Source organism: Thamnophis elegans, chromosome 6 (assembly GCF_009769535.1).
Source record: "Thamnophis elegans isolate rThaEle1 chromosome 6, rThaEle1.pri, whole genome shotgun sequence".
Taxonomy (NCBI): domain Eukaryota; kingdom Metazoa; phylum Chordata; class Lepidosauria; order Squamata; family Colubridae; genus Thamnophis; species Thamnophis elegans.
The window spans coordinates 70,659,530-70,683,311 of NC_045546.1; the positions used below are offsets into that span (position 1 = coordinate 70,659,530).

General features: G+C 36.8%; 1 protein-coding gene across 1 annotated transcript in view; it reads right to left on the minus strand.

Annotated features, from left to right (window-relative positions):
• Nucleotides 1–17,610, minus strand: part of PSD2 (pleckstrin and Sec7 domain containing 2) — an 82,571-nt gene extending 64,961 nt beyond the window's left edge. Inside the window, exons 1-4 of the mRNA XM_032220448.1 lie at nucleotides 17,327–17,610; nucleotides 15,361–15,849; nucleotides 8,815–9,009; nucleotides 1,706–1,786 (exon numbers count right to left, since the gene is read on the minus strand). Coding sequence (XP_032076339.1) covers nucleotides 1,706–1,786; nucleotides 8,815–9,009; nucleotides 15,361–15,849; nucleotides 17,327–17,610 — 1,049 coding nt within the window. The remainder of the gene's footprint in view (nucleotides 1–1,705; nucleotides 1,787–8,814; nucleotides 9,010–15,360; nucleotides 15,850–17,326) is intronic.
• Nucleotides 17,611–23,782: the final 6,172 nt, after the last annotated feature.

The following is a 23,782-nucleotide window of genomic DNA, read 5'->3' on the forward strand; positions in this document are numbered from 1 at the left end:
TGCCCAAATAAAAGCTTTTTCACAATAATTAATTAGACACCGGCAGGAAATCCATAGCAAAATATAAATGTAATATCTCTTCCCAATTCCTATTCCCCAGGAACCAGCATTAAAAGCGATCCTGCTTCTAGTACTGCATTAAATACACTATGAGCATTATGGCTAGAGGTTATTGAGCTATTATCTCTTTTGTCAATTGCCTAAACCCCTCTTAAAATCAAATCAAAGTTGTAACCCATGATAGTGAATTCTATAGCTTAATAATGTGCTGGGTGAAAAGCACTTACTGTAGTACCTATGGACTAGATCATATTTTTATTAAGCTATTCACCATAACCACTAGATATCTTTTCTGATTTGTCTCTGCTAATTCACTGGCTTAGATGTGAAGTTAGAATTGTTTTCTTCAATGTGTATCATATACTTATCTACAGTGGAATGCCTTCTGTTTGAAAAGCATAGAAGCAATAGAAAGGAATATGTCAGAGATCCAAAAGAAAAGTATATTAACCTAACCAAACCAATGTAAGAGTTAGAAACAGGAGGGGGGGGGGAACAAAATCAGTAGTGGCCACAGCTATGGTCCTACTGTCCCCATTTATTCGTACCCATTTCCTGTGTTCATGTCCATGTTTATATTTAGACGTGTTATCTCGTACATGTTTGACAAACTAACTAACTAAAAATAAATAAATAAATAAATATTTTGCAATGCATGTAAAAAAGGGGTGGAATTTAGATGATATGGCTGCGACTGCCCTGAAAACACCCTGATTAGAAATCTGAAATGGAAGGCATAATTTTGTTTTACGGATAAACATGTAAAGAAAACAGATAGCACTTTAAACAGAAAAAGTTCCTTTGGAAAATGTACGGTAATTTGCAGTAAAGAGAGAGGTTAAGGTAAGGTCGGAGTTTTCCCCATAGCCTTTTTATTAGAAGTGTGCCCTCACACCCTAATCCTGCCTTTCAGCCCATGGACATTTATTTACTTTCTTAAATCCTGCCTTTATTACTATTTATGGGTAACTCAAGGAAGCAAACATACATGACGCGCCCTCGCGCTCTTAGTTTTCCCACAACACTATGAGGCGAGTTGGGCTGAGACGGAGTGACTTGCCCAACTCACTCAGCTGGCTTTCATATCTAAAGTGGGAGTAGAACTCACAGTTTCCTGGTTCAGGCCAGCACCTTACTGGCTCTCTACTCCAAACTGGCTCTCTATGGAGTCCAAACGTTTTGGATGAAAACATCGTACTAGTTTTTCATAGGAAGACATCTTCACCTTGCTATTTATTAAACTTTACAAGCGAAGCAAAGGTAAACTAGGGTCATGGTTTGCCATCATGCTCAATGGATAAAGAGAAGAGGCCTGAGAGAATAATATTCACATGTGGATCAGACTACTCAGTGTGTCAGTGTGTCAGTATTGAATTGAATTTATTGCACTTATATGCCGCCCTTTTCTCCGGAGGGGATGGTTATGGTATATGGTTTCTGCTCAACCAACAAACATTTCAAACTTCTTTAGCTTTTATAATATTCAATATTTTATTTAGAGATGAACAGTGCTTGTTTATAAACAACCAATGCTATCTCTTTTACTTTTTTAACCCTAAAAATGGTTAAGTTAATTTTGCAAAATTCCAGAAGCATAAAATTAATAGATTCAATTATCCATTAGTAATCAATCAACCCTGCTCACCTGAGTGCTTTATCCAAGGTCAATCCAGTAAAGTCGAAGAAACGGAGATATTCTTCTGCTACCATTTTGCTAAATTCATTACTGTAATTAAAGATGACACCATCAATAATTATGGGCGTACTCTTCACAAAGAATCCCATAAATGAATGTGTTTGTGAGTATACAACATCAAACTAGTGTATACCTCAAATTGGAAGTGGAAAAGACCACATTTGATTGGGTTAAGAGTAGGGTACTATCCTCTCATTGGAATTTGAAAAAAAATCATTCTCATTTTTTGCTCTCAGTATGATTCTGATTTTTGTTCTTGTTTTAATATATAAACAATAAGTTAAACCTCAAATGGAAAAATTGGAAACAATAGACTGATACAAGAAAGTATCAAAGTTTTTTTTTGATACAACCTCTTAATAGTTTGGTTTGGAGAACCTTATACTCTACTAGCTGTATTTATATCTAATATGTCTAGGAATAGGGATTTTATTTATGCGTTTATGATACATGATTGTACAGAAGCATTATTCCATCATTCCAAATTCTGGAAGCTTTTTTTTTTACTTCCATACTGGGAGAGCTGCTTCACAGATCTTTAGAAATGCATTAGGGAATTGGAGATGGAGGACTGAGGAGGGAGATATATTTATTTGTTTGTTAAATTTATTTGTTGCCTAACTCATTGTGGGGGCTACTTTTGGCAGCTTACAAGAATAACGACATAGCGATATGAGAAGTTGGGCGGATGGGAAAGCAAGGAGCAAGGGGAGAGGTGGGGTTAGGTATCAATCTAGTAGTCACCTCCAATGTGGTAGTCCCCTATTGGGGCCTCAGGTCAACTGGCAGAGCAAGTCTTCAGACTCTTACAGAAGGATAGGAGGCTGGAGGTAAGTTTCACCTTGGAGGGTAGGATGTTCCAAAGTGCGGGCACTACTGCAGAGAAGGCTCTTCTTCTGGATCCCAATAGTCAGAATTCATTGACTGATTGGATCCACAATAGGCCCTCTCTGACAGCATGATATGTGATACATATGATATATGCAATTGAAAATATCATAAATTCAATGACTGTTTATATGTACTACTAAGATTTTTAGGCATATATCAGTGCATGCCCAAGAATCCTAAGATATACATTAATACATTTCAGGGTTGGCTGATTTGGGTTAGGGTGTTTTGGATAATCTCCCAGATTTTGTTTTTATTTGCTGCTGTGTTTACTCATAACAGAGTGGAATTTACCCTGATTATAATTACAATTAATTTACAGAACTCATTGTCTATATAAGAACACATCTCAAAAGCATCTCAAATTCCAGTATTTCTGAGAAAATCAAAATGAATCAATTAGCAGCGAAGCAGAGAATATAAGTCATTCCTTATCAAGCAGGGTTCTACAAATAATCAGAAATATCTCTAAGCCGGAAACAAACAGGACATTGTAAAACATATGCAAGATGCATACCTCAAATTCACATGTTACATACTTTAGAAATCAGGATATGTTTTATATCTATATGCATGCTGCAATACCAAAAGTGCAGAAAAAGAAATCTTACATTATGTAAACCCACATTTACTTTATTGCTACCTTAGGTAAAGGACACATAAAAAATAGCACCTGCTATTTTTTTTCCCCTGCTAGTACAAAATACCAGATTTTTTTGTGGATGGACAGAATGACACGCAGAAACATCAGCTTATGCAAGAATCACCAATGTGAAATCCTTGTGATAACCTATAATATTTATATGTGTTTCTATATTTGTGTATTTAAGTCTGTCTTCACTCCTGGTGACTACCTAGACAAGTCCTGCCTGCAGTTTTCTTGACAATATTTTTCAGAAATGGCTTGCCATTACCTCTTCCTAGGGCTGAGAGAGAGTGACTGGCCCAGGGTCACCCAACTGCTTCTTCCTAAGGCAGAACTAGAACTCCAGTCTCCCAGTTTCTAACTTGAGTAGCCACTACTCAAAATGGCCACTGAAGTAAGATTATTAATAATGAACATATACTGTATTTTAAAGACTATCCTCTAAAGAGAGGAAAGATATGAAACTGTTTTCTAAAGTGTTTTTGTTTTCAAACACAAATTTGGATTTATTTGATTATTTTTTTAAAGGTTCAAGCTTAAGTTGGTTGACATTTTTTAGAATGTTCAACTCATGGGAAAAATTCAGCCAAGAAGAATTCTAATGCAAACTCTTTGCAGCAATCCAGAACATGGAAAGGGAAAAAGGAAATATCCATACAACCTCTTCCAGCAAAATGAATACCCATGCAGCTTTATTAAAATATTCAACCATTGCAGCACAATCAACACAAGCTACGAAAAGGTATGTACTACCATACTTCAAAAACATCTCAGAAACAACCAACAACTCATGACAACCAGACAATATCATGTTAGCACACAAGTCAACTAAAATCTTCCAAAACAAGTAAGCAAAAAGACCCAGTAGCCCAAGGGGGGAAAAATAGGAACAAGCAAAACATTGCATTGCCAAGAATTCAGTGACTTGCCACTGATTCTCTCTACTAATGATTTTCTCCCCACTGTTTTACTTTTTTAAAAAACTTTCAACCTTGTACTCCAAATTTCTGGCCATAGGACAGTAAGATCACATCTAGCAAAATGGATTATACATTATAATAAAATAAAGTGGGTTAGTGCTGCCAGCCTTTTATGTTTTGTTTTGGGTTTTTTTTTGCTCCTAATGTAGCTGTAATAATGCTTTGGAAACTATGGCTAGTTTAGTTTCATTTAGCCATCCTCTGGTCCTTGATTGATCCAAGAGAATGTCTTCTTGCCGGCGACAGTAAGCACAGCCTCAAGCTGATGAAGTCGGGACAGCTCCACCACAGGAGGAAAGCGGTAAGAAAAAGTGTGTCCATCTAGTGAGGAAATCTTATTTTTATAAAAGACTGCCCAAAAGATTGAAGTTAAATTAAACTGTTAAAGAAAAGGAAATAAGCGGTGAAATTAAGCATTATTGGACAGTGTGTTATCTTTTTTTATTTTATTTTTTTCTATGGATGGAAGTTTTGTAAACATTTTTTTCCTTTTTAAAGTAAAAGTATCGTATTTTCTTCTTCTATTTCTTTTTTTACCTATGGATTAAATCTTTTCCTTTATTTGTACAATACTGGTTGGGATGGATTTTTTCTTTTTCTTTTGTTTCATTTAAGAATTTTGTTTCTTCTAAGCCTGAAACATAAAGAAGATATAAAAGGAATATAAAGAGGGTAGTAATCTTAGAGGGAAAAGAAGTTACACTGCCACTTGGAGGTTGGAGGTTGAGACCTGGAAACATTGCTTTTTCTTTTTTCCCTTTGATCATTTTGACCTTGCACTTCAAAGGCTTCAGCTTGTTTATAGAAGAAATAAGGAGAAGAGCATGGGTTGTTTACATAGGTGCTCTTTGGATGCTTGTTGGTAGCTGGAAAGAAGTGAAAACAAAGATTTGTTTTTAAACCAGAGTGGCAGTGTTTACTAATTGGAAGGATGCCACAACATCAAAAAGAAACCATAATATTACAACAAATTATGTTTGGAATTCAAAAATTATTAGAAACAACAGAGAGAATTGAGAAGAGATGGGAAAATATTGAAAATATAAATTGTAATGTGGTAAAACCTGATGGAAAAATGGAAGATATCCAGCAAATGGAAAAAGTAGAGGCTAGAGTCCTAAAAACCCAAGGGAAAAATGAACAAAGAGGCAAGATAACCGTGGATATTGACAGTGAACTGAGGGTGGTTGGAGATGGAGAAAGTGGAACAAGGAAAGGGAAGATAGATGGAAAGGTACTTTACTCCAGATTTCAAGGTATAGAAGAAGAAAAAAGAGAAGAATTGGTGGACTTAAGGAGAGAAACTTTGACAAAAACACTACTGATAACGAAAATAAACTGATTAAAGAAGCTGATGGAGGGTTTTGAGACTTTACAAGATATGTAACAAGCAACAAGTTGCGAAGAGAAGTCCAAATAAATTTGATTAAGGAAATAACCAGAAGACTAATTCCACAAATGGCAAAAGAAATAGGACTACATTATTACTGGAAAGACACAGGTTGAGATATAAAAACTAATAACAAAATATTAGTCAAATTTAGTTAGAATTAGAGCATTATGTTATAAATGAAGTGGTAATGGATATAGTTAGATAAATAATTGATAATGATAACAATGTATACATATGTATTGGTTTGATAAGAGGTAATTTGGTATAAATTTTAAATGGTGAAAAAAGGGGGAAAAGAAAGTTAAACTTGGTCGAACTATTGTTAAATAAATGACTGATAATGATAATAATGTCATAATTTGTATTGACATGATAAAAGGGAAATTGGATATAAATTGTAAACAATGATTAAGAAAAAAGGTCTAAAAAATTGTTATTAAACATAATTAATTTTTATTTTGAATGTGTTATAAAGATATAATGTAGCTGGATGATATTGAAAATAGATAAGGGAATGCCATTATGTGGTTTTGTTTTAAATTTTGGAATGTTTGTTATAAAGGGACGATAGCGAGGTGTAGAGGGAAAGAAGAGGGGGGAATTAAGAGGGAGTGAGAAGGTAATGTAAGGAGGGTGAGATGGTGGGAAGGGGAGAAAGGAATGGCTGAGGGGGAGGGGAAGTAGAAGAGGGGATTGTTGGAAGGGAGAAATGAAAGTTGGAGGGGTAGAAGGAAGGGTGTATGTAGGATAGAAGTGTTATGAGTTGTTTATTGCTTCTTCTTTTTTAACTGCACAGTATTTAAGTGATTGTATAAAGGAAAATGAAAATGTAATAAAAGATTAATCTTGATAAAGGGACGATAGCAATATATATAAATATATTTGATGTAAAATATATAACTTGAAATGAATCATAGGTGATGACTGTGGAAGGGATGCACGAAAGTACTTTGTAACCAATTGACCCACTTTCTACAATTTGTAATGGAAGATGATTTTAAGGTGTTTGATTGTGTTTATTTAAATGTGTGTGTGTGTGTGTGTATTGTGTCACAACCCCAAATATGGAAGGGAGCATACTGCTTCCCTTTTCTGTCTATCAGCTCACTCTGGGAGCCATCCAGACAGAAAGCCATTTTTTTTTAATGGTGCCTTGTTACATTTGTGTTGCATTTGTGCTGATAAATAAATAAAGGGAGACTAGTATAGATCTATTTCAAGCTATGTAGCCCTCATCAGCTAGTCATACCCTTACTGGGAATCGGACCTAGGCTGTATTACATATTAGGCAGTTATATATATATAACATAACAAGTATAAGGGTTTAGGGGGGCTGAAATCCAAATAACCAATCAAAATTATGTTATGCATACCTTATTAGGTGAAGGGGAAAGGGTTGAATCCGACCGTCCCTTGACTATAAAAACTGCTGTAAGATTCCACTCTTGGCCCTTGGTCAGCTTTTCAAACCAGGGTCCTTATATCTTGGTACCAAAATAAAAGTATAATTCTGTATCACACTTTGTGTCCGGTGACCTATCGGCTTTGACACCAAGCAAGAACCCAGTTACATTACATTAAGAGTGTGTGTGTGTGTGAGAATTGTTATATAGTTTTTATGGATTGTTCCCTTGGAATCACTTATTATAAACATGCTGTTTTGATTCAGTTGTTTCAAGCAAAAAGTGAGTGACTCACCAGCTTTCCCCCAGTCCAAAGCTATACCTAATACAGGTGAAGGAATAGACCATATTCCATCCATCTCTAATTTACAGCCCTAAAGGCACAATACAATTCCACAGTACAATTTGTAGTATAAACATTGAAGAGACATCAGACTTTACTTCAAATGGTTTTTAAAAAAAATATAAATATCTAGTAATGGTGTATTAAAATATTACCTCTCTAGGAGTGTCTGTGGGGGTGGAAAAATAACGTAAGTCAAGGTGGCAGTCACAGCGTTACATAGATATACAAAGGGATAAGGCTTCAATCCCATGGTTGATTGCCATCTTGACTTCTTTGACCTCTCTTGCCTCATAACTTGAATTTTCTTTCTTGAAATCAGTGACATTATTACTGAAGCACTATCAGAAATCATGACTGGATCAATGTAATACTTTTTAACTAGACTAACTATGGACAGAAAAATTAATAATCCTAATGTAAGCATGTACCATATAGGATTGATAAGTTAAAGTTAAAATGATTTATAAGAATAAAATAGAATAGAATAAAATAGAATAGAATAGAATAACAGAGTTGGAAGGGACCTTGGGGGTCTTCTAGTCCAAACCCCTGCCTAGGGAGGAAACCCTATACCATTTCAGACAAATGGCTATCCAACATCTTCTTAAAGACTTCCAGTGTTGGGGCATTCACAACTTCTGGAGGCAAGCTGTTCCACTGTTTAATTGTTCTAACTGTCAGGAAATTTCTTCTCAGTTCTAAGTTGCTTCTCTCCTTGCTTAGTTTCCACCCATTGCTTCTTGTTCTACCCTCAGGTGCAAATAAGTTAAAGTGTAAGTTAAAAATATTGTCTCTCTATATCAAATAGGTTAAATATATTCATATTTGCATTGAGGGCAATTTACCTCTGAATATTAACTTATTTTTTAAATTTTCATTTCAATTGATTATGGATCCATGACCGAAAATCCCCAATAGCAATTATAGTATGTGACCTACTTGCAAGTAAAAAGGTTTTTGCAAAGCAGTTATATGAAATATTTGGCTTATTTCTAGTTGAACCATAAAAAATGTTCTTTTTTAACCCAGACCATCCAACTTCCTCAATTGTGAACCATCGTGAATAAATGTTATTGTGAAACTTTCCCTGATTAACAATCTTCTGGCCAAAATTTAATTTCCACTTATGTAAATCTGATCCATCCATTTTCTAGACGAAATGCTTTTTAAAAAGAAAACACATATTTCTTGCAAGATATAGACATATAAGATATACACAGAGATAACATCAGACTTCATCTTAGTTTGCTAAAAAATATTACCATTTAATACTCCATGATGCAAGCTGCACCATCATTTAGAAAGAAGAAAGAAAATAAAGAATCGAAAGAGAGATTCCCACAAAGGGTAACAGCCAAACAATTACTAAAATTATGTTATCCCTCTGTCCCTCACTTACTTCTTGCCCAACTGGCGGGCCACATCACAGTGCTTGAATCCTTCAAGATTGTAGAGCCTTTTAGCAAGTCTTTTTGCAGCCTCACTGTGTGCCTTGCAGCCATTGATAAGAGTGTCCGTGCTTCCCTGGTCAAGTTGTTCTGTGCTGCCCATATCAGAATCTGAATCCGAAAGGCCATCTTTTATGTTGGCATCACTAGAATAACAAAAAATAATTTTAATAAGTGGCAGCTGTGATTAGATGTTAAATATCTGAGAATCCCAAAATTGCTTCTTTTTCCTACTCTTCAATTAAAAGTGATCAGATTTTTAAATCTATTGTTCTCCGATATTTTGACATTTTTTCCATTAATGTTATTTTTGTATTTTAGAAGTTACCTTTAAAGCCAATGGCCAAGATTAGGCCACTGATGCTGTTTTGTGTGAGTTTAAGAGTGGAAACAGGAGTAAGGCAAACTCTATAGGAGACAAACAATTCTCATTCTCATCTTTAACCCCACCAACACTACAGTAGCACAAGTAATCCTGAAAAATGACAATATGGTGCCTTTGGGAGCTTGAGGATGGAAATAGGCACACACTGATGATCAGAAGCCTCCGGGTCCGGCTTCCACTCTTAAAAAACCTTCTCGTAACATCATCATGACAGTGGACAGTCTCTTCTTGGAAGGTCAGGTGTCTCATCTGCAGTCTTGAAATCTTTACTAATGAACAATGCAACTTGCCACTCTATTCTTCAGTTAAAAGAAATGGGAGAGCTCTTCCTATTTCAGTCTTGCACCTATAATGGGTTGAAGGGAGAAATATAAGGGGCTGGCAGTGAATCCAACTGAGAGCAGGGGTTGGTTGGGGCTAGTTCAGTAACAGAGAAGTCTGACAATTACCCAACTCTATTGTAAAACATCTGATAAATGCATTTTAATGCTTATGGCAATAATGATGGTCTAAAACAAGAGTTTTTACAGAGTTCGCAACGTCACTATGTGCCCAACCTTCCTTCAATTGCTGAACAGTCTTTATCCTGCACTTTTAAAAGTTTGTTTTTTTAAAGAAATAGAGCAGCCATCTTATCAGTCAGCAGCTCAGCAGAAAATAGGTGCTCAGGGCAGTAACCAAGCCCAAGGGAAGAGGCATGGCAAGCCGATGCAGCTAGTCACAGCTGTGGCTATTAACTAAATTAGAATGAAGCATTGGAAACAATCTGCTCTGAAGGGTGGAAGGTGGCTTGGATTGTTTTTGAATTGTTGCTAGAAAAGACACATTGAAAATGGAGTAGGAAAAGAGCATGATGTGCGTTCCTGCATACTGTATTGGCCACAACCTAAGTGAGATATGCGGATATGTTCAAAGTGTAAAAAGTAGAAAAGGATTTTTTGAATTCTATTAGCCTATTATTATTAAGGTAATTAGTAAATTGGTACTTTGACCTGACTGTGGCTGACATTTTTAAACATGTCCTATATTCTATTAAATCTCTTTACCGACTCTTGGGATTTAACCTGCTTTCTTGATCTAGATTTTGCATTGACTTTCAGCATGCATGTTTAAAGTGGAAGATAATGAGACTGATATATTTGTACTGTGTAAAAGGAATCCACAAATATACTAAGAATAAATTGGCACTGCTTGCCATGCCGCTTTGCTATAAATTTATGCTTTCAACTCTACATATCTTGTTTGGTAAAACATTAAGATTTGATTATAAAAATAATTCATACAAATCAAATTTTACAAATCTCAATGTAGGAGGCTGGGTACAATAGGCAAAGCTTCCATTGTAGTTCCATCATTTGCATAATAGCATTCCAATAATGACATCATCCCAGGTGATCTTTGTGCGTAGATGTATATTTGATAAACTGTATTATCTTTTTCATTTTACTTGAAAGACTTGGAAAACAAATTCATACTGGCCTTTAACATTTAATTCCAGAGAAGCTCTGTTGACCCTTTTTCCCATATAAAAACACTGCCACACAATAATTGAATACAGTTCTGGTTCTTGTTTATTTGTCAGAGTTTTATCATGTCTTTCATCTAGAACAGTGCTTCCCAAACTGTTTCCTTCATTACTGAAAACTCCTCACTAGAAAGTTCTTATTTATATAATCCTGATGTAAGATGTTTAACTAGTTTGATTTAATGGTTAAGCAATAGGCTGGAAACCAGCAGGCCATGAATTCTAGTCCTGTCTGAGCCATGAAAGCCAGCTGGGTGACTCTGTCATTCTCTCAGCTCAACCCACCTCACAGGGTTGTTGTTGAGAAATAGGAGGAGGCAGGTGTGTTAAATATGTTCACTGCCTTATTTGTGAAAATAAAGGTGGGATATAAATAAATAAAAGGATGTCATCACCACCAAAAAACTTCTACTTCTACTCAATTTTGGGTAATTTACCAAGGTTTGGAAAGTAGTGCTTGGACCTGCAAGTTTTAGTCCAAAATCCTAACTTATAAAAACACCCTGGCTACAAGCTTTACTCCAAGAAAACACTTGAAAGCTTTTCATTTTATCAATAGTATTTAAAAGTACAGAACACTTACACAGAAGCAAAGCATCCTGAATAATACTTTAAATAAATATTGTTTTATTTATTTGTGCTCTGGGTTTTTCTTTTGAGTAATTGAAAGTAATTCATAAGAGAGTATCTCCTTTTATGTAGATATATTTTGAATAGCACTATTAAAAGTAGAACAACAAATAAATATTGCCTCTCAAGAATAAAATGCATTTCAGGGGAGAGACCGGAAATATCTCAGTGAGACAGACAGAAAACCATGAGCTCTGAAGAGCCTCACATAAATTCCGGCTGGCAAACCGAATGCCGGGGATCCTTTTTGGATCAGAACTTTCCTGAAGGGAAAGTGAAGGAGGTGCATCTCATTCAACCCAGAGGAACGCAAAGGGTTCCTGGTAGGTCAGAGATTAGCTCTCTGAATCAGGCCAGGGAAGGCAGCATGGCTAAGCTGAAGCTTCTGGACTAAGCATCTCAGCAGGAGCGGTGGATGGAAGGAATGCGGAAACCTGATAAGAAGATTTAAATAACCATCTGACACAAATTAGAACTTGGAAAAGGCAAAGAATCTGGTGAGTACAAAATAATATTGACGGATAGATTGGGATTTTGGCGGAAAGAAAAGAAAGAAGAAAAAAATATTTGTGGTTTAAATCATTTGTTTGTTTTAAACAACTTGGAGAGAGAAATGAGAGAACTGAGAACTGACTGAGACATTGACTGAGACATTGAGATACAAACTTTGAATTTGGATTTGAAAAGATTGTGTCTTTAAAAGAGATTAATTGACAATTGGGAACCTCACAAGGGGAAAGGAGGATGGGGGAATGGAAGCTAAAAATACACCAAGGAGACTAGCTTTGTTTGAACTTGTTCTAATTTACATATCTTAAGCAACTCTAATCAATGAGAGGTGGAAGTTAATAAGAAGGAAAATCAAGAAAAAGCACTATTTTCTTCGTTCATAACTCTTATCTTTCCTGGATTTAAAACTGGATTTAAAAATATCAAGTTGTATTGCTGAAAAATCATCGAGTCGAAAGAATACGGAGCCATTTGCTGGAGGGAAGAATAAATAAAGCAAAGCGATTAAGATGTCTCCCCCTTCTCTTTCTCTCCATTACAGCTGAACTGGAATATAGAAGCTGAATCAGAATTGGGAAATAAGAAGAAACCGTGGAACTTAAATTATAATTAACTGTAATTTTTGAACTGGACATTATGGAAAGTTGGGAATTTGAATACGTGAAATTATAAAAATGTGCATGAGTCATTAAAATTAAACTTAAATAGAATCCTGAAGTTAGAAATCGAGGAGAGAACAGTAAATGAGGGAAGAAGCGGGAGAGGATAGTGAAATTGTAGAAATAATGGAAAATAGAAAGCAGACAAAAGATTTCACTGGGTTTGACAGTGGCACAGAGAAAATTGAAAAGGGGGGATATGTCCCAACAAGAAAAAGGGAAGGGATTATAGAAGAAAGGAAAAGAAACATCCAGACTAGGAATAGAGAAGAAAGGAAGGAGTGATAAGAAAAAAGAGGAAGAGAAGACAGGGAGACAGAGGATACGTCAAAAGACACAGCCGTGGGAGAGGAAAAGGTTTGAGAAGGAAGAATATATACCCAGTAGAAAGAAAAAGCAGTTTAGAACTTGGGATAAAAGGCTCACTAGCAAGAAATTGGAAATTATTATGGAAATTATTTACTCTTTTACATGATAATTAAATTGAGTTGCTTATTGATTGAATATTATAATGAAAAGATAATGAAATATGCAGTAGGTTAAAATATATGAAATATGGATACACACAGAACTTTTAAGAAGATGAATAAAAGTGAGGTGCGTTATTTTATATAGCAGATCAACGGAATTGTAATAAGCATTGAATAGCAAGGATTGTAATTTAAAGAGAACTAAATGTAAGCTAAGTAAAGATATGGAAAAAAGGAGGGGGAATTTGAAATATAATGGAAAACTATTGAGATTACAAAGACAGAACTAAAAATTTGGGGCGTGCAATGATGTACAACTACACAATATTATGATGAGAGTAGCTGGAAATTGTAACCAGGTCCACATTTGGGCCAAAAATAAGTTGTGGGGTGGTGTGTGTGTGTGTGTATAATATGTGTGTGTGTGTGTGTGTGTATACTTTTCTCTTTTTTTAAAAAAAAGGAGGATATACGTTAAATTAAAGATGTTTATTGAAAACAGTAATACCATCAACATAAAATGGAGCCCACTCAGAGGCTGAAATACACCATGTAAATAAGATGAAGAGTGGGGAAGAGAGGAGAGAGGCAAGAGGAAGAAGAGAGGATTAGAAGAGAGGGCGGAGGGAGGGGAGGAAGAGGAGGAGAGAAAGAAGGAGTGGAAAGAGGAGAGAGGAGAAGGAGAGAGAAAGGTGAAGTAGACAAGAGAAGGATGATAGAGGGAAGAAAGGAGGTAGGGAGGAGGAGAGAGGAGAAGAAAATGATGGATAGGGTACAAATATGATGTATGGAGAGCAGAAGAACCAAAGATAGCTCTTGGGGGTTGATGGTAAGACAACTTGACATAATATTTAACAATACAAAATAGTGTTAGTTATGTAATGGAATATATGTGGTTATTTGTATGAAAATGAAAAAAAAATTATATAAAAAAGAGTAAAATGCATTTCTATATACTTTCAATACAGATTTTTCATTTAAGTTCATCATCTACATATTCATTAACCAGTTACAAAAATTCACTGTAGGTAATTTAGTAAGTGGGGATTTTTTAAAAAAAAGCTTGCCCCAAACCTGTTTTGTACTTTAATAAATATGTAAATTATATATATAATTATATATGTTTAATAAAGCAGGCTTAAATTGAATGGCTGACTTAAACTGATAGTGTGCCATAATGACCAAAACTGTCTTTTTATAGATGGTTTTCATATAACAATTTGAAAAAATCCAGATAACATAAAATTCATCCAAATCCCATTAATGTTCCTAGGAGAGTTGTTCTATAGATTCAACAATACCTAAAATAAAGTTATTTAGGTCCAGGAAGAGCATTTTAGTTTATCATTTTTCTACAACTGCTGACAAGATAATATGAAAAAACTCACAGGAAAAATTAAGAGAATTGTAGAACAATTTACTATTTTAAGCCTCTGACTCCAATTTTTACAACACTCAAAAACCTGAAGTCTTTTCCTTCCCTCACTTTCTTTAGTGCAGGTTTTTTTTAAAAAAAATCCCCCTTTTGGGCTCCTATGATTTTGTCTAACAATAACAAATTAATATTTGGTCAATCAACTTCAGGTTGAATCCACGTTTTTTAAATAGCTTTATGAAGTTGACTCTGGAAGAAATCCTTAATTATACAAGGAGATAACATTTTCATGTCTCCTTAACTTTGCATGCCTGTCATTTGTCATTAACTGAGCACTGTGTTATATGGAATACAATGCAGTGAGATGTGTATATTGGTGAAACAAACCACCACTTCACAAGGGCATCACACAACATAGGAAATCTAACCAATCTATACAATATAGAAATAATTAGGGCTAGAAGCTCAAAAATGTATTTAAAGTATTGATTAAATATAAACACTGTTAAATGTTACAATTTTTATATAGTAACAGTACAAATATTACTGAAAGTCTAAGATAATAGTTTAATCATCTAAAAGTACAAAACAACTTTTGAAGGGAAAAATGGTTAATATGGATAGAAGAACAGAGATAATGACAATGCGTACAAATATGAAATTGCTTAAACAAGCAATTCTCAACCATACTGATTAGTCTTAGTCCCATCAAACAGTAAATCATCAGAAACTATCATCCCCATTAATTAATTTAGCAGTGAATCAATCAAAACTAGTATTGTGTATGTATCATTACCATTGCTATTACCAAAACTACCACTGCTACTATCGTTTTAGATGTTATTATGAATAGTAATAAGAGAAAGACTATGCAGTGGAGAAAATTAAATGGATTCATTAAATGCAATTAAATAACAGCTATAGTCTGAGTAAAGCAAATTACCTGACTGAATTACTAAATTTTGGAAGCTTTTCTTCTGACCGTTCCATGTGATAGCCGTTAGGAATATTTTTCAGTGATACTTGGCTCAGCACATTCTCAGACTGGCTGCTAGTGATGGAGTGCTGCAGGGGACTCCCCAAATCATCATCCATAACCCTGGACATCATTTCACCCTGTTTCTCTGTTGCCCTGGGCTCCAGACCTTCCTTCAGGTTAGTGAGGAATTTCTGTTCTGAAAATTCAGAACTTTCTTTGGTTCTTTGCTGAATAAGAGGTGTGAGTGGAGCTTCAAAGCTAACACAGCTGTCTGTCTCATCTGTAAGGGAGAGCACATCCAAGGAGTCCAAGCTGCTGTAGTATGTGCCCTTCATAAGGTCAGATTCCACAATTTTTTCAAAAGTAGAACTGAATCCATCCCTGATGTCTTTGAATGCAAAATTTTCCCTGTCGTGACTGCTGTAACAGAGGTTAGATTCTGCAACAATTAAGCTGAAAAGAAAGGACATATTGGATCAGTTAAAAATTTATGCACAATAGATTCTATTTTTATAGAGTTTAAGGAGGTAATTTAGGACAAAACTAATTTAATTCAATATTTGCAGTTAATCTTTATTTTTGCAATAATCTATAGATCTAAATCCATTTTATAGTAGCACAGCTAAATTATTGCTAATAATTTCTTCTCTATTTTCAAGAATGGAAAATACAGAGTGCTTGATTTCTTTAAAAATTCTACAAGATACTGAAGAGGCAAGATGTTGTCCATGAAGCATGGCCACTGACCATAAGACATAGTTGGATACTTAGAAAAATAATCCAATGTAGCTCTTTCCAAATCTGCTTTGATTTAGATCTGTATCATAAACAAGAGATTTGTATGCTATATCATTAAAGACACAATAGTTCTGCCAGATGTTGGGAAAAGGTTATTGTAAAGCTCCCTTTTATTCTGGTACTTTTGCTTTTCCAGTTAGTTGCATTATTTATATGTTTTCTTTAACTGTCAGAACCCAGCGTTGTTTAGGAAGTAGGTGACCTATAAATTAAGTAAATAAGACTTGGGAAATCGAAGCATTCCATCTCCCAGCAGTAGTTTAAGAGATCTCAGTGTTTTATGCATTATAGAATTAACACTGTATACGGTATCAACATAGAATATACTTAATCAGTAAAGTGTTTCTAGCTTTCCAGTTAAAGAAGAAAGGGTGGGGAGTCTTTTAATTTGTTTTAAAATCATATGCGACTTGTTTTTGTTGCTCTTTTTTAAATAACATGTTATTTCCTGGCATAGTTCCCTTTTCAGTGGGAATTAATTGTGATCAGTTTCAAGGAGCCCCTGATGCTCCATTTCCTATGGCACGTACATCAGGCTCTCAAATCTATTCATCTCTACATTCCCCTAAAAAAATGAAAAGCATGCGACTGAGCAAATATTTGGAAAGTGTCTTCCATAATATTCTTCTAACAATTCCCATAAACCAGAATTAGTGCTCAAAATATTTTAATACACCCTTGGCCCTGAGACTAGATCTAATACTTAACAGAGAAATCTATATTAGCCTATGACCTTCAAAGAGTTTACAATAATTTATCTTAGCATTCCTGTCCAAGATGGCAGAGATTCATAGCCTAAGAAGGCATCTATTGACACCCTATAAGTGTTCCCCAGTTAATGTTCCCTCCTTTTAGTCACTGCAAAAAGATACTTTTGAACTAATGACAGCTACCAAATTCTTGCTTTCTTGGGATTATTCTAAAGTGACAAGGAATTTTGAAGAATTACTGAAAAATAAGAATTAATTTAAGTAATAAATGAATGCTAAACTCTGCTGTTCCTTGGCATGAAAAAGAATCCCACAATGAAGCCTTCTGAAAATACATTCTAGAACTTTAGTCCTACCAGATCAATGGAAAGATGAATGGTACTGTAGCAGAAACTGCTTCTCATGGTTTCTCTATTTGTTACCTTATGTGTTCTTCTCCATCCTCAGGATAAAACAGCTCAGTAACATCCCGACATGATTGCAAACCATAATTGTTCCTTCTATCATTGAGAAACAACTCATTTGCCAAGATGTTCTCTTTGAAAGCAGCACTGCCAGTCCTTGGAGTGGATGGAGTTTGTGCTCTGTCTTTATCATTTTCTATACCAGGCTTTGATTCAGCATGTAACCCATTTGTGTGCATTATGTTGCTGGTGCTGTCACTGTTGGTTCCTAATTGTTCTTGCTGACCATTGCTCTTCTGCATACTCATCTCCTGCCACACATCTATTTCCACTTCCTCTTGTTTGCTTGCATTACCCAGGCAGTCATCATCTGTCTGGGTTCTGTTCTCCATTGCTCTGAAAGACTCGCCATCATTCTGAATACTGGATGTGATAGCTGGAGCATCCGTAGGCTCTGTAAGCTGCTCCATCTTATTAGACACGATCATGGCTAGTTGAAACCCGGAGATATTTGATTCATTACACTCTGCAGTTGGCAGTGGAATATTTCCACTCATCTTTGACCGATTGTAACTTGTCCTGGGTTCCTCTGCCTTTTTTCTTGATTGTGACCCTGCAGCCTGTGGTGACAAGAAAAAAACAACTACTTAAATTTGTTACAAAGTGATTTTTAAAAACTCAAATTCTTAAAATAGTGGTAACATAAAATAGCGGTAACATTTTAAAACATTAAAAGATATACATCTGCCAACTGTGGACACTCCTGCAGATGAGATGATGAGATAGTTTAGCTCACAGCAAAATAATTGCTTATTGCAACTATCCTTCACAGAGTTCTAATATCTCACAAAATTAATTACATGTTTGGATACACAAGCTGGATTTTGACGGTTAATAGTTAAAAGTTAAAAACAGTAGCGGGGCAAAAAAAGCACAGCAGGGGTTCAGCACTTCAGTTTGAAAGTCAAAAAGGTCCCTTTGGTGCACAGAGGACGCAAACGTAACCCTTGTCTATATCTCCTTAAAACAGCCGCGCCTTTTCCCAGGATCAAGCAAAATGGGATTTGCTCTAAAGAGTTGCAGCTTTCCATTTGTGTCCCTGCACCCTCTGAGGCTTTCAAATATGGCATCCCGCAGAGGCTTAACAATTATTCATTGCTGCCCTTGAAATAGAAAGCTATTGCCAACTTCCAGGAGGTTGTGAACAAAAAGTAAGATGTTTCCTTGGAAGGAAATTTTCGAGACTAAAAGGCTGTTTCCCTGAACTAACTAGAGAGATCTTGACGCCTCCAAGAATGATCTGAAAAAAATGAAAAGTTTAAATAGGAGAGGTAACTCTTTTAAATATTTGTACTGTAAATTGTGAGCTTGTTCTAAACCGTTCAGGTCAACAGAATTCTTTAAATTGCTGCAATTTCAAGTTATTCTGCTTCACTAGTATTAACAAAGAGCATATAACAATCTAGACCAGTGGTTCTCAACCTGTGGTCTGCGGACCCCTGGGCAGCTATAATGTCATCAGAGGGTCTGCAAAGGCTTAAAGAAATGTTATGATTTAAATCTTGATGGTCTTTAAGTCTTGATGGTCTGTTGCCAAAGTCCATGGCCACAAAAGGTATTAAAAGACCAATTTTTATTCCTGAATGCTGTTCAGTCTATTTCAACTAGAATGGATTTTTGCATTAATTGGAATGCTGCATTTTCCTTCTGATTTCAAAGAACCTGAATCCAGCCTAAATCAACCCAATTCAGTAATGTCTAAAAGCAACTGAATTTTTTTAAAAAAAATCACAATTCACTCTTTTTTCAAATTGCTCCATTTGGTAACTGTTTACATTTTTAAACACTTAGATGAGAGGATTGAAGTGGCACTAAACAAATCTGTAGATGAAACGAAAAAGGGGGAAATCAGAAGGTAGATTCAAGATTCAGAAGGATTTTGACAGACTTGAGCATTGGGCCCTATCCAACAAGATCCAGTTCAATGGCAAGAAAACTAAAGTCTTGCATTTAGGCACAAAAAAACAAACACATACGTATAGGATAGTACGTATATGTCTAAAAAGTAATGCTTTATGAGAGGGATCTAGGTGTCCTGGTGGATGACCACTTAACTATAATTCAGCAGTGTGCTGCAGTTTCCAAAAAGCCAACACAGGGATTGGATATATCAACAGGGAGATAGTATCGTATTACCATATTATTATACACTAGTGGAGCCACATTTGGAATATTGCATCCAATTCTTGTCACCACAATACAAAAATGATTCTGAGGTCCTACAAAGAGTGCAGAGAAGAGCACAAAAATGATAAAGTGTCTGGAAACTAAATCCTATGAAGACCAGCTAAAGAACTAAGGTATGTTTAGCTTAATGAAGAGAAGACTAAGGAGAGAAATGATAACAATCTTCCAATACTTAAAGGGCTGATGTAGGGAGAAGGGCACCAATTTATTCTCCATAGCACCTGAGGGTAGGACAAGAAGTAAATGGTGGAAGCTCATCAGAGAGAAATTCAACTTGGAAATAAGGAGGAATTTCCTGACAGTAAAAACCATTAAGCAATTGAATGGCTTGCATCCCAGAGTTGTGGAAATTTTCAAGAAAAGATTGGACAATCATTTTCTCAAGATGGTATGGGCAGGGGGGTAGGACTAGAACACCTTTAAGGTCCCTTCCAGCCTATGATTTATGTCCTTTGGTCTTCTCAGTCCCGTTAAATCTTCTCAGACCAGAATACTAACTTATGCCTTATTGACCATTTAGTTGGAGTACTGAAACTCCATGTGGGCTGCCTTTGGAGATAATTCTGAAGCTAGAACCAGTACAGAATGCAGCATTTATTGGCAGATTGTCCTAGCCAGTCTAGGCATCTAGAGAGAGACTTTCCAAGATCCTTCTACATGAGTTTTGTGAGGTGTGAACTAGATAACACTCTTTCTCAATGATAGCCCCCTCTTTGGAATACCATCCATTTCTTAAAGTATGGATGACCCCAACTCTACTTGCATTTTGAAAACAAAGAAAAAATATTTTATTTCAGTATGCTTTCAGTCCTTAATTGTTTCTTGGAATTTCATCACATGTTATTTTTGGACGCTATGGTTCATTTCAGTACATATCCTGAGTCTGATTAGAAGAAGATGACTGTGATTTTACAATTGTAGAAGAAATATAATAACCTGCAGTATTCCAATGATAACCTTGATAACCGAAAAGGTAAGGAATTTGCAAATGCTAGTAATAAATGTTAAGGAGCAAAGTGAAAAAATGGAATAAAATTAAATATAAAGATCAAACTAAGGTCAACCTGAGGACAACCAGCTTCAGAAGTGACAATGAAGCTATCACAATAGGGAACAAGTTCTGCCTTTTAGGTTCAACCAGCAACAGTGAAAAACCAAGCAGTCAAGAAATGCATTGCATACTTGCACTTGGTAAAGCAGTCATGAAAAACTTGAAAAAGATACTGAAATGCCATGATTTCTGTACCTATAAAGATCAGAACTGTGCAAGCCATGGTATTTCCTGTGACACATTATGGAAATAAAGGGTGGAGCTTAAAGAAGCAAGATAGGAAGAGTATTGACAGCTGTGAACTTTGATATTGGAGAAGACTCCTGAGAATACATAATAAGGGCAAAGAAATAGTGATATATTGCTCCCCTCCTCCTTAACCATCCTGAGGTAGATCTTAATAGCAACTCTAACTCATGCTCAATCACACTCATTCTCTAATATCCTCTAGTGGTGCTCTAGATATCCCTTCTCTTGCTTCATTTCCCTGAACTCCTTGATAAATCAAAGAGAGATCCAAGATCTATAAGATGAAAACAGCCACATAAGGTTGATCCAATCCAAAGTTCCAGCTGCCCGGTCTTTCCAAGCCATGATTAAAGCTTCTGTTGACTTATGCAGCAAATCTTCAGGAACAAGCCTAAGCTCTCTGAAATCCAATGGATCCACCTGAAATGAACTGATCAAATTGGTTCTGGTTGATCTGAGTTAGTTCATGGCCACCATGTTGGCCTGAACCTGTATCAGACTCCATCCCAAAGAAAACAAATTGAAATCCTCTAAGCTTGTGGGAACTCAATGCTATGGCTACACAATCAAGGAGCTCAGGCAGGGAGGTTGAAATGCAACAGGGAAGCTAATATAGCAACAGCAATTCCAACTGATCCCTAGAGCCCTGGTTAATCATCAGGGTTTGACATCCAGTTATCTGCAAGACTCTACAAGCTCCCAGAGTAGCTCTACCATCCCTATTCTGGGCCCAGGACTCAGTAATACTCACCAGCTAAGTCTTCTCATCCATGATTAAGTCACAGAAAAGGAAGATCTTATTACACTGCAGCTGCAGCCCCAAACCTCTGAAGGTCCAAATAGGGAAGAGGGTAGAGTGCAGGAAGCCAGAACATATCAGGACCAAACACCAGGGGCAAATTTCCCAAGTTGCAGTCTGACCTCTGCCTCCCACCACACCACTCCTTACCCATCAGTGCTGCAGTGAAATAAGTGCCTGAAATAAGTAAAATGTCTGATACTGTCAAATCTATTAAGACCCCAGAACCATATAACGACATTTACATTTATAGGTTTATAGGTTTATTGGATTTATATGCCGCCCTTCTCCCAAGGACTCAGGGTGGTGTACAACATAAAAGAAAACACATATTACAAAAATTAAAAGGGACATTAAATAAAGTATCCAAAAAACCCCCAATTGATATTTACAATAAAAATTTAAAAATTAAATTAAAATTAACAACCAAATGAATCCTATATTTTATTCTATTCAGGCCAGGCCGGCTTGCTGGAAAAGCCAACTTTTTAGGGCGTGTTGGAAGGACCGGAGTTGGGGATTATGCAAAGCTCCAGGGGCAGCTCATTCTAGAGGGAAGGCGCTCCCACAGAGAAGGCTCTCCTCCTGGGGGTCGCTAGCCGACACTGTCTGGCTGACAGCACCCTGAGGAGGCCAACTCTGTGGGATCGCACTGGACGGTGGGATGCTACTGATGGCAGTAGGTGGTCTCGCAGGTATCTTGGGCCTAAGACATGGAGCGCTTTAAAGGTCATAAGTAGTACCTTGAATAGCACCCAGAAGACAACTGGCAACCAATGCAGGCCACCTAAAAGGGGTGTAACATGGGAGCACCTAGGTACCCCCATGATAACCTGTGCAGCTGCATTCTAGACCAATTGAAGCCTCTAGGTGCTCTTCAAGCCCCATGTAGAGATCATTACAGTAGTCCAGGCGAGAAAGGACAAGGGCATAAGTGACTGTGCACAGAGCATCCCGATCCAGAAAGGGCGCGACTGATGTATCAGGTAAGCCTGGTAAAAGGGCCCCCTGGTCACAGCTGTCAGGTGTTCCTCTAAACTAAGCCACGTATCCAGGAGGACTCCCAGATTGTGGGCCCTCTCTGAGGGGGGTAAAGTTTCTCCCCCTATCATCAAAGATGGAACAAGATGCCCAAATCGGAATGACGGAAACCACAGCCACTCAGTCTTGGAGGGATTGAGCCTGAGCCTTATGATTGTGAACTAATAGAGAACTCTGACACTCTTGCTGTTTTCCCCATAATACGGACCAAACTGAACAAAAATTGAGAATAAATCCAAAAGCCAATTTGAAGAGGAAATGTGCAAGGAAAGAACCAGGGAAGAGAGCACTGAAGAGAGAAGCGGGAGGGAGGGAGGGAGAGAGAGAGAGAGAGAGCTCCATTCTCCGCTGCGCATGCAGGGCAAAAAGTCTATGGGACTACGATTAAAAAAACACCATTAAAAAAAAAGTAGGTAGGTAGAGGGAGAGAGAGGGGGGGGAGGGAGAGGGAGAAATACAGTAAGTAGGTAGGAAGAGAGAGAGCACTGAAGACAGAGAGGGGGGATGGGGGAGGGAGAGAGAGACAGCTCCATTCTCCGCTGCGCGTGCAGGACAAAAAATCTACAATAAAAAAACCCCATAGTTCAGACCTTCCAACTTCTCATGGAAAAAAAAATCTCGCAAAGTTTGAAGTGTCAACCATTTTTTTACAGTAGTAAAACGAGGCCCCAGGTGTGCCACGACACGTCCCTCCAAGCCGTAGAGGTCCCTCCTCACCCAGACAAAGGGGGGGGACTCCAGCCGACGATGACCAATCAATGAATCCCTATGACAGTGAAAACGAAGGTGAAAATGACCCAATGGTGAGTGAACCGATCCAACCCTTCATCTTCCCAAAAACAGGAACCTGGGGTACTTTTCAAGCCCTAATAGACTCAGACTGCATTAGATACTTGATTAACCTAATCACAGTCCTGAAACTGGGGATTAGAGTGAACAGAGTGGCCCACCCGATCAGGTTCGAACAGGTCAATGGGTCCCTATTGCGGGGAGCCTATGCCACCCACCTGACCGAACTAGTGAAGCTAGAGCTAGTGAATCACTGGGAAGCAATTCAATTTGTAATAGCCCCCAAAATTGTCTCCTT